At 41.0% G+C, this 12351-nt stretch overlaps 1 protein-coding gene across 10 annotated transcripts in view; it reads left to right on the forward strand.

Annotated features, from left to right (window-relative positions):
* Positions 1–12351, forward strand: part of sox5 (SRY-box transcription factor 5) — a 243265-nt gene that overhangs the window by 6566 nt on the left and 224348 nt on the right. For 6 of the 10 annotated variants that reach the window (XM_058773716.1, XM_058773720.1, XM_058773715.1 and 3 more), the window contains one exon: positions 12114–12291. In XM_058773716.1, the coding sequence (XP_058629699.1) occupies positions 12114–12291 (178 nt within the window). Of the gene's footprint in view, positions 1–9910; positions 10675–12113; positions 12292–12351 lie in introns of those variants that run through there. The other 4 variants (XM_058773723.1, XM_058773725.1, XM_058773724.1 and 1 more) reach the window with 1 other exon arrangement.

Genomic DNA, 12351 nt, shown 5'->3' on the forward strand with positions numbered 1-12351 from the left:
TGTGCAGAAAAGTGCTCCCAGAAGAGGTTTTTAATTATTTTGGTTCCAGTCCAGTTTTCTATTGATTCCATTATTGATTCTTATAATATATTTGGAGAAAATAAATTAAATTCTATTGATTACATAATTTTGATAATACATTTAAAACAATGATCAGTTTTGCTAGTGGTATATCTTTAAACATTATCATATGCACTATTGTTATTTTTGGTTTATTTATATGCTGTAGTATTCATTAACATCAAGCTTTTATTTTTATATTTTCAGCTTTATAAATTTCTTATGCTTTTCTAAATTTCTATTTTGCTATTTCTATTTTTTGCTTTTTTAAATTTCAGTTTTAGTTGTAGTAATTTTAGTTCTTAAACTAAAATTTAGTTCTGTAATTTTAGTTAGTTGCCAAGGCACCATGTCTAATTTTCATTTCTTAAGTTTCTATTCATCTTCTTAAGTTTTCCATACAATATTTGTTTATTTCAATTAACACAAACAATTTTTAATTGTTTTACAGTAGTTTTAGTTAACAGTAGCAACACTGATAAGAATAACCAGTCTAGTAACTACACAGGTTTAAATCTCAGCTGTTTGATTCACTAAAATGAGCTGCTCATAAGAGTCATTAGTTTAGGAATCAGACTACATTTACGTAGTAGATTCAGTTGTTTTCAGGGCTGCTGAAATGTAATACAGAAAACATTGTAAGTGCATTTTAGTACAGTGTTTTTCATCCACAGGCATGGTCAAGACGAGCAATTAATGAAACGAAAGTTATTTGTTTCCAGTATTTCTTTTTAAAGGTACTTGAATCTTGGTTCTTGATCCCCAACCCTTTTGACTGATTGAAGTGCTTTGTGAAATTGGCTTGACTCAGCTAAACCTTTGAAATCATCTTTCTCACTCTCTCTTTATTCACCCCACAGCATCTAATGTAGCACACAGTCAATCTAGTCCTTAATATTCTCCCTCCTTTCCCTTAAAGACACATTTTCAGCCCTCTCTCTTCCTTCACTGAACCTCCAGTTTCCTAAGAGCGTGTGTTACTCTGTCTTACCCACTGGTGCTGGGCCTGAGGACAGCCATCATCACTTTAACCCCTGATTCCATGCCCGGGGGGCAGATCAGACAGTTTCTGTGGCCTCTCACCTCACTAGCTCCGGCCCTGTGGTGAACGGCACTCCGCCAGCCTTGCCAGCACGTCTTGATTTGGAGCGCCTTAAGAGAATGTTTTAATTGTCACTTCTCATTTAGGGGGAGAGTGACATCTCAGGGCGGACAGGCGGGAAAAAGGCGGGCTGCAGTAATCAGAGGCGATGAAGACGGCTTACACGCTGCAGTAATCGCACACACTTACGCTCATACGCGCATATACACACACAGTCCCCAGGAAGCTGTTTGCGATGAGCTGTTCCTGCTTTTGGCTCCAAGCACCGGGAGGTTCTCCGCTCTGCTAGGCCATGATCTGATTTGACAAGCGCGCTGCTGTCATCTCAAGTTTGTCCGATTTGAAATTCTAATTAATGAACTTGCAGCCACTTTTGTGTTTCCTTTTGCATCTGCCCCCTTCATTTGCCCAAGTTGCTGTTTATTTCCTTTGCAGGATTCGTCTTCTATTTGTCTTTTCCTCATCCTTCTAAGTCTCCTTTGTTCTCTCGACTAATTGACTCCTGAGCCCCAACGTGTTTTAGCATGTGACCGTTCCCGCCACAACGCTGATGTTATCGGGAACAGCAGAAGGAGGGTCACACTCTTGTAATTAAACCTTGCATAAGCCAAAGCGTAATGACTTGAGATCGCTAAAGTTGATGGCTTCAAGAAGAGCGAGTCAGCACTAAAGATTTGATCATTTAATAATAGTTCCCTCACTTCCTCAACAGGCCTCATTTTGATTATTTCAGCAGTGCAAGAATGTCCATGCTTTGAGTGTGCGACCAGATGATGGTCTGGACATTTACTCACCCTCATGTTGTTCCTAATCCAGATAACTTTCTTTCTTTAATGGAAAACAAATTAGATGCTTCTAAAGAATCTTCACACAGGTTTCCAGACAAGAAAACAGCTTGGCTACAGTCAAAAAATGCCAAAAAAGCATCATAAAAAAGCAATTTTTAACATAAGAGGTCATTTTGAAACATTGGAAGTGCAAGGCTTCCAGTGTCAGCTGCTTATTTTAGCTGTACAAAAACAAACCGTAATGCTCTTTGATGTTGCAAACTGGCATTTGTTGTCATATCATTTTAATTTATCGTAATCATAAACACACTGGTTTGTACACAAAGTTTTGCCATTTACTGTACTTTATTCTTCCAGTTATTTAGCTATTGAATAGTAGCTAAAGAATTGGAAGTTTTGCACATTTACAGGAAATAGGTTGCTTCCATGTTGAAAAATATGGTGGAATTTTCCAAGACTTCTGACAACATAGCTTTGTGTGAGAAACAAACCAAAATTTGATGTATTATTAACAGATAATCTTCACTTCCAATGAGCTGTTAACTCAAGAACCGCTGTGACTTGGATCATTGAATCAGTGAGTTGAACCCACATTAACTATTCATTCCGTTCCATATGTGAACTCGATCATTCTGTTTACTATATACTGACTGAAAAGAATGATTTATTGACTCGTCTGGTTTTCAACTGCAACTCATTGACTTTAAGCTTCACAGACATGTTCACTATAAACTTCTATGTGAAGAATCTTCATAAATTCTGCCTTTTGTGTTCCGCAGAAAAATAAGGGGTTTTGAAAGCTCATGAGGGTGAATAAATAGTGACAGAATTGCATTTTTATTCTGAACTACTGTAAGCCAGTCACTTTAGGGGATATGTTTCTGTCACCACCAGCAGGTGGCGGTAGTGCTCTTACTGGTGCTCTTCAGGTCACTTGTGCTCCATCTGTCACAGCACGCCTCATTCTTCATATTTCCATCTCTGAGCTTTTTGGGTCTCTGCCAGTCAGAGAGAAAATGGATGTAGAACTAATCTATTTCCACGGACATCTTAATCCCCTAATACAGTGATGGAATCATTAAATCGCAAATCATCATCATCTCCTGCCTCTCCCCTCCACTGTTGCGTTAAATGTTTAAATAACAGGGTTTGATGAAGAGCAGCTTTGGGCCCTTGACGCGTTTTTGTGCCGCGTTGTTGTGACATTAGATCTGCGTTTATCCGCTCTTCTCTCATATTATCTGCCTTTGCTGAAGTTTTAGCCCATTTTTTCACACTCAAAGGCTTAACACGGCCTTGCGGTAATGTAGGAAAAGAATCACGCCTCACTCATTTTCCATAAACTCTTGTCAGGGACAGCAACTTAACGTCTCCTGTCACATTTAAGGATTTTTTCCCCACCCTTTTCACTATTTTCCTCCGTCCATACACAAAATTACCTTGAATGTTTTTTGGATTGCAGATCAGAAATTGGTCTGAAAGCATCCGTCAGTGCTGCTTGGCTACTTGGAAGTGTTTACAAACATGAAAATTCACCATCGCAACTTGTTCCTTGGGTTTTCTAAACCACTCAAGCCACCCACTGGTACCATAATTACATTTACGTCATTACAAAAGTCTTTTCTCTTAAACGTACTGTATAGTGATTTTCCAATACCCTCCCGACGCATATTTGCAGTTGGAAAGTAGTGTCTTGAAACAGTAGGGCTCCTTATGGGGCGTAGAGACCTCAGTCTGTGACCCGCATGACTCTTTAATATCAGGCCCAGTTGCTCGATTGCTAACAGATGACTTGGTTGCGGCTCTGCATCCCTGGCCCTTCCTGAGAGTCTAGCGGTTTCACCGTCTTCCCAATCACCTCCATCAACAGGGGCCTTGTCTGAGCACGGGGGGCCCGATACGGTTCAGGAGCAGAGGAGAGAAAGGGGGGCTGAACAAATGAGAGAGGAGTCTCACTGGTGAGTAAGTCTCTTCGGGGCTTTGGCACGGCCACTTTTGCTGCAGGTGGGTGTGAAAGCGGCAGGCGTGTGTGTGTCGGTCTCTCTCTTTCTGTGTGACTCAGATTGGCCGTCTCTGTGCCAGCTCAGCCATCCAGCAAACCATCGCTATGTCAGTCAAGGAGCCATGGGGCATTTCAACCAGCGGGCATTATCGCGCGCCAGGACATGCCAGCACAGAAGCAAGATCCCATTCTGTGCAGAAGAGCTAATGACCATACTGCTCGCTAGTGCTAATTGCTAATGCTAAGCACTAGAGCTGCGCTGTGACACTGAATATTCACACTCTAAGATTGGATTTGAAAGAGTGTAGTTGCAGTTGAACAAATGCACATTGTCTGTTGTGGTGAACCATTGAGACATGTTTGTTTTTGGAGGGAAATGAGAGAATAAGAAGCTCAGTTTCACACTGCAGCTATTTATTGCCTAGCCAGTCACAGAGGGTGCAGTCAGCAGATTTCTCTCTAGATTTTCAGTGCAGTTCACCTGATAACAGACTGACTTAGAGCTACCAGGGTTCAGAGTTAATGCTTGCAAAGTGCCATATACACACAAAAAGTCTTTTGCCCCAGCACACAATAAATTTAGAAGGAATGGCAACATAGTATGTGATGTGTGTACTGGGACACCTGACCATTTAATTGCATTGCATTCTAAATATAGGTGCTGGTCATATAATTAGAATATCATCAAAAAGTTGATTTATTTCACTAATTCCATTCAAAAAGTGAAACTTGTATATTATATTCATTCATTACACACAGACTGATATATTTCAAATGTTTATTTCTTTTAATTTTGATGATTATAACTAACTAAGGAAAATCCCAAATTCAGTATCTCAGAAAATTTGAATATTACTTAAGACCAATACAAAGAAAGGATTTTTAGAAATCTTGGCCAACTGAAAAGTATGAGCATGTACAGCACTCAATACTTAGTTGGGGCTCCTTTTGCCTGAATTACTGCAGCAATGCGGCGTGGCATAGAGTCGATCAGTCTGTGGCACTGCTCAGGTGTTATGAGAGCCCAGGTTGCTCTGATAGTGGCCTTCAGCTCATCTCCATTGTTGGGTCTGGCATATCGCATCTTCCTCTTCACAATACCCCATAGGGGTGGCGAGTTTGCTGGCCAATTAAGAACAGGGATACCATGGTCCTTAAACCAGATACTGGTTGCTTTGGCACTGTGTGCAGGTGCCAAGTCCTGTTGGAAAATGAAATCTGCATCTCAATAAAGTTGGTCAGCAGCAGGAAGCATGAAGTGCTCTAAAACTTCCTGGTATACGGCTGCGTTGACCTTGGACCTCAGAAAACGCAGGGGACCAACACCAGCAGATGACATGGCACCCCAAACCATCACTGACTGTGGAAACTTTACACTGGACCTCAAGCAACGTGGATTGTGTGCCTCTCCTCTCTTCCTCCAGACTCTGGGACCCTGATTTCCAAAGGAAATGCAAAATTTACTTTCATCAGAGAACATAACTTTGGACCACTCAGCAGCAGTCCAGTCCTTTTTGTCTTTAGCCCAGGCGAGACACTTCTGACGCTGTCTGTTGTTCAAGAGTGGCTTGACATAAGGAATGCGACAGCTGAAACCCATGTCTTGCATAAGTCTGTGCGTAGTGGTTCTTGAAGCACTGACTCCAGCTGCAGTCCACTCTTTGTGAATCTCCCCCACATTTTTGAATGGCTTTTGTTTCACAATCCTCTCCAGGGTGCGTTTATCCCTATTGCTTGTACACTTTTTTCTACCACATCTTTTCCTTCCCTTCACCTCTCTATTAATGTGCTTGGACACAGAGCTCTGTGAACAGCCAGCCTCTTTTGCAATGACCTTTTGCGTCTTGCCCTCCTTGTGCAACGTGTCAATGGTCGTCTTTTGGACAACTGTCAAGTCAGCAGTCTTCCTCATGATTGTGTAGCCTACAGAACTAGACTGAGAGACCATTTAAAGGCCTTTGCAGGTGTTTTGAGTTAATTAGCTGATTAGAGTGTGGCACCAGGTGTCTTTAATATTGAACCTTTTCACAATATTCAAATTTTCTGAGATACTGAATTTGGGATTTTCCTTAGTTGTCAGTTATAATCATCAAAATGAAAAGAAATAAACATTTGAAATATATCAGTCTGTGTGTAATGAATGAATATAATATGCAAGTTTCACTTTTTGAGTGGAATTAGTGAAATAAATAAACTTTTTGATGATATTCTAATTATATGACCAGCACCTGTATATGGACATTGCATTCTAAATATATGGACAATAATAGGGAGTTGTTCCCTCCATTGGAGTTATTACAACAGCTTTGACTCTTCTAGGAAGGATTTCCGTGTTTCTGTGGAAATTTTTGCCCATTCATCCAGTACACCATTTGTGAGGTCAGGCACTGATGTTGGATGAGAAGGTCTGGTTTGTAATCTCTATTCTAGTTCATCCCAAAGGTCGTCAATGGGGTTGAGGTCAGGGCTGTCAAGTTCTTCCACACCAAACTCATCCAACCATGTCTTTATGGACCTTGGTGCACAGTCATGCTGGAAGAGAAACAGGCTTTCCCCAAACTGTTCCCACAAAGATGGCAGCATAGCATTGTTCAAAATGATTTGGTATGCTAAAACATTAAGCTTTCCCATCACTGTATGTAAGGGGCCTGCTCTAAACCCTAAAAAAAACAGTACTAGGCCATTATTCTCCACCAAATTTTACAGTTGGCGCATTGTAGTCAGGCAGGGTACATTCTTCCTGCATCTGCCAAATCTAGACTTGCCCATCAGACTGCCAAATAGAAAAGCGTGATTCGGCACTTCATAGAACACGTTTCCACTGCTCCAGAGTCCAGCGGCGGCATGCTTTACACCACTCCATCCACACTCATCCCCTGCAGCTGCTCGGCCATGGAAACCCATTCCATTAAGTTTTTGTGCTGATATTAATGCCAGTAGATATTTGGAAACCTTCATCTATGGAATCTGCAGAACTTTGGTGACTTTAACGCACCATGTGCTCAGCCCTCTGTGACTCCGATCTGTGACTTTACATGGCCTTGCATTTCTTTGTGGAGTTGCTGCTATTCTATGTACATTTTTTTAATTGTCTGTATTTTACTTTCTCCATTGGTTTTGTTCCACAGACCCATAATTATGGAAAAAATTTCCCAAAGTTGTCTCTCACTCAGCAGAGAACATGATTTGATGAAGTCCACGTTTTCAAGTCTACCATAAATCAGACAGAAAAACAGAAAGAGAGACTGAAAAAGTGACAGAGGTATGTATTTCCCTGCTGAAAAGACCACCAGCATATGCTGTGTTTTGGATGCTGGTGTGCTTGTTTTCCCTCCAGGCTTTTTGACTAGCTTAACCAACAATATTTCCCTGCACAACCAACTTCACCAGTTACTTTTAAAGGGATAATTCACCCAAAAATTACAATTCTGTCGTTTTTGTGTTGCTTCAAACCAAATGACTTTCATTTATTTGTAGAACAAGAGAAATGTTTTGTTCACTTTTATTGCATCATTTTTTCCCAATACAAAAGCAAATGGTGACTAACGTTTCCAGAACAGAACGTGTCCTGTGTGAACAACTGCTGGTGTCACGTGTTTTTGCCACTTTCCATATGCGTGTTTAATGCATGCTAAGACAAAACAGGTAAAAAAACCTAACTTTTATTAAGAAAAATTCAGTTCTTGCTTTCTTCACGGTGCATTGTTGCCTATAAAGGTTAGAGAAGGAGAAGCATAGATAGAGGTCTGAGATTGGAGTCCCAGGTGCTGTGTGTGTGTGTGTGTGTGTGTGTGTGTGAGGTCTCTCATCCCCTCCATCAATTTTGCACAATGCCCCGAGGCAGCCATGGGACTTTGTGTTGCCTTCCTCCTCCTCTCCCTACATCCCACCTCTTTTCTTCTTCCCTCTTCAATTTGCTCATCCACCACTCATTCTCCCTCTTGCTTTCCATATTCAAGACTTCATCTCAAAACTTTTTCCACCCTTATTGCTTTGCCTTATTTCTCTTTTTTTGTTCTTCACAGAAATCCCCAATAACTCTTGTAGAGGAAAATGATTCCTTTCTTTCATAGGTTGAATTGAGTAATTGCCCTCTGTATATCTTGTTGCCACAATATTTTGATTTGAAGTTTTTCAGTTGGACAATAGCAGCAGTTTCTAAAGAATCAGTATATGTGACTCTAATATATAGCAAATGTTTCCATAATTGGCATTTCTATTAAATGAATGAGACAAAAAAAGCACTTAATTGCTGGAAGAATGACCTGTGTAACCCTGTTTCAGAAAGCTTATACTCATGTAGTCTGGGATCCTGGGTCCTATTCATCTGGGAGAGAAGAGAGTTGTGAAGCTGTCGAGCACATAGACAGTGAGCACAGGGGGGAACAGGTCAAGGCCATGGCTAGGACAGAGGGAGAAAGAGGTGTTTTTTTTTCTTCAATCACCAGACCCTGTCTGTATGATGCTTCTAGGGTTGCTTCCCACATAGATCTGCTGCTTTTGTCAAATCCAGTGTGGACTCTCTCAAGGGTGTCAAAGGGTTTCTTTTCATGACTTTTGAAGCTTCTTGCTTCCTTATGAGCATTTTCATTGTTCGTCTTTGAACGTCGTCAGTTGTCAGCCCTCTTTAGTGTTGTTCTCAGTGGCATATCGCAAATCTGTTGTCCATCCCCTGCCAACCATGAACCAGGCCCCGCCTCCACTAGCTGTGATGTCATATATTAGGTTTTATTGATTAAAAAAATAAATAAATAAAAATCTTCATTGATAGGCATTTGGTAAAAAAAAAAGAAAGAAAACAAAGTATTCCATCAAGATACATGACTTATTTTTTTATATTCTATTTTTTTCATAATATATTTTTTAATATCAAGCTACGTTACAATATTATTCAAAACTTTGGCGTAAGATATGTTAATGTAGCTGAAAAAGTCTCTTATGCTCAAGGCAGCATTTATTTGATCAAAAATACAGTGAAAACCGTAGTACTGTTGCAATAATGTTGCAATTTAAAATCTTTTCTATTTTAATACATTTATTCTTTTGTTGGCATAGCTGAATTTTCAGCAGCCATTACTCCAGTCTTCAGTGTCACATGGTCCTTCAGAAATCATTCTAATATGTAGATTTCTTATGATCAATAAGAAATGGTGTAGTTACAACATCTGCCAGCAGGGGCTAAAGAGGCCATGTTAATTTTAAACCTATCAAAAATTTTAAATATGGCATTACAAAGAGAAGAACGCAAGTGCTTAGTGCAGTGTTTGAGACAGGGCCTTATTTTCAATCCCACTGTGCATGCTAATCAAACATCAACATCTGCATGTGATCAACTGCTTCCTATATTGTGGATCAGTGCAAATACATTTATGCTGCATCTGTGCATCTGTGTAAACATGTGATATATTTACACTGATGTGGCTTCTGTGCCGTATGAAAACAGCTCTAGACATATTCAGCCATAATACAATTGGCTCACAATGGTTGTTCTCTTTCCCCAACTTTCTTTTTCCTCTCTTTCTCCGGCTTGCTCTGGATTGGCAGTGTGTTAATCCGAGGGTCTGGATCTGCTGTTCTAATCCCTGATGGAGTATCAGAGGGAGTCTCTCTTTAAGCTCGTGAGAGGCGTCTGTGTGTTTGTGAGTGGGTGGATAGGTTTTAAACCCTCCCTATAGCGTTTCCTGATGTTTAAATTAACACTGCATACCTATCTTCCGTGTCACTAAAACAACAGCCTGTCATCGTGGTTGGATTTATGAAAAGCAGGATCTAATGAAAGAGCCGGGGAAATGAAGAAAGAGAAAAGGAGCTGTAGAAGGACATAAACAAGCCATTGTGTGTCTGTGTTTTGCTAAACTATAGCTGCTGGGTTAACGGTTTCGCTCTGTCTTTCTCTCCATCCCCCTCTCCCTGTGTTAAGTTTGATTAGGTGACCACAGTTACATATTCCCCATTGGAGACGAAAAAGTGCAGCCGTTTCCTGTGAAAATATAGCGGGATACAAAGAGCTCTTTCAGGGCCTGGGCGGCCCACTGCAGAAGCTCTTCCATGCCCCTAACACCAGCCTGCCTGACTCACAGAGACCCAGCCAGAGACTGACACAGGCCCCAGCCCAAACACGCAACATTTCCACATCCTCCCAGCTTCTTACGCTCACTGACACAAACTATTAATACACTGAGGCAAAATGCAGCTATTGCTTATTCAGAACATATGAGTGGCAAAGCTGCTGAGTTTACATCAGAGATAATATACAACACACTCGATGAAATTTTGGCATGTAATTCATCCCATACTGTTTGTACATTACATGTGCTACTGATGTGAATGATGCATCAGAAATGGTATAGTTTTGGGGCCTTTTTTTTTTTTTAAATCAGACGTTTCTGTCTGGAAGATCCAAAGCCAAATCTAGTGACCAGAATACATTTGTATGACCAGAATGCATTGTTGATGCCCTGGAGAACTGATGTAACAGATCTTAACCACATAGCAACCAACCTAATCACCCTAGCAAATTTTGTATGAGTAAACAGCACTGCTACAACTAACTATAGAAACTGTGGAAATCTTGTTAAATAGTGCTCAGTGTGCAGCATTCTGGATGGGAAAAGACTGGAAGGATGACAACACCAGAATAATAGTCTTTTTTTTTTGTCAGAACTTCTTGGACCATGAACGTTGCATGGATCTGCTTTCTTCCCAAACATCCTGTAGAAAAAGTGAGGTTTCAACTGAGCATTTTTTTTTCTTTCACCTAAACATAGTTGCAACCAAACAAGCCGAGCCGGATAGATCATTGCGAAGAGTTTCATGCCTTTAAACAAACGCTCATCACCATTCAGAGACCAGTTTAGAAATCTCAGCATTTATGAGTGAAAAACACAAGCAAATCATGCTTATTAGCTGCGTTAAGGCTCTCTTCAATGAATCACACCCATTGTATGTTAATACGCCCATAACTGAATTACTGTGACAGCAGCCAGCCATATTTAGTTCCCTGCGCTTGGCAGTTGTCCCAAAGGGAGAAGAAGGACAGTCTGCCTCATAAGAGCTCTCCCCCATTTAGACTAGAGGTATGACAAACAAACCCAATGGATGTTTACGCTAAGAAACGTCAGATGCAATACTATATATAGTCAAAGCTGAGTGACTCACGACAAATCAACAGATGTGGATGCTTTTGACCGATAAATATTCCGTTCTTTGTGTCCAATGAATCAGCCAAATGGCTATTTTTCGTCAGTGGATGGTGACGGTAGGGTAAAATGTTTCCCACATAAGGCATTTGTCAGACTAACACGTCTACTTTTGTTTTTTTAGCAAAGGGCCTGATTCCTCTCATTAAGATTGCGCTCTTATCGAGAACAAACGGTTGTCAATATGGCCACACTTGAGCGTCAGATCTCCTGCGCCGAATATCAGTTGGTCTGGTGAGCCGAATCTGGGTTGGAGGAGTTTTAAAGGCACGAGGAACGTTTGAGTGGCGTATAAAAGCGATCTCTCTCTCTCGCCTAGATCTTTTACTGTAACACACCATCTGCACATCTGTCGCACGACGTTAACACTGCCCGCCAACACGGTCTGTTTGTCCTATTCTCTATATCCTCTTCCATTCTTTAAAGGTTAATAGAAAAATGCTTGCCACAAAAGGTGCTGTTGTGAAGAATCAGGCCTCGCTGTAGGAATGAGAATAAATATGTCTCCAAGCCCTTCGGGATGGCTTTGGACAGGGGGGTTATTGCGGAAAATTCCTAGGCATTAGTTCTCGAGTGGATCCGCCGAACAACTGCATGTTGCAGCTAATGTGGGTGTGAAAGCTGTAATCTGCCAACAAAAAAAAATGTTTTTGTGGGTTAAAGCCTTTCGGCATTTGAGAACGCACTTTAGCGCTCAAAGGGTCTCGTTGGTGAGGAATGTTGCTTTATTATGGGTGAAAATATAGTGAAATTTATTTGAAAGGAATGATCAAAGTTTTCTTATAGCATAGATAGAAGAAAAGAGCACATGAATCTGGAAGTGTCAACAGGTTGACCTTAATAGCTACATATACAAATACTGTATTTATATACCTATAGAAAATCTTGTAGAGGAAAAATGTCTCTGTCTGGACGCTTTCATGTTTGTGTTTTTGTTTGCCTCTCTCTGTTTGTCACTCTAGGAGACTACATTGGTTTCGATGGGACTGTATTCAGCTCTATATTAAGGCTGTGGGACTGGGCCGCTTTGGTGGAAAACACGCGTTCCCGAGGGACCGACGTTACCATGAGATCCTACCTGGAACAATGTGATCGGCCACGGGGCTGCCTGGCTGCCACTCCGCCCCCGTCCAACCCTAGGTATCAGCCGCAGGAAGTCCCACATAGCCACTTCCTGTTGAGTGCACAAACAATGGCCAT

The sequence above is a fragment of the Onychostoma macrolepis genome, chromosome 04 (assembly GCF_012432095.1).
Source record: "Onychostoma macrolepis isolate SWU-2019 chromosome 04, ASM1243209v1, whole genome shotgun sequence".
In the NCBI taxonomy this organism is placed as follows: domain Eukaryota; kingdom Metazoa; phylum Chordata; class Actinopteri; order Cypriniformes; family Cyprinidae; genus Onychostoma; species Onychostoma macrolepis.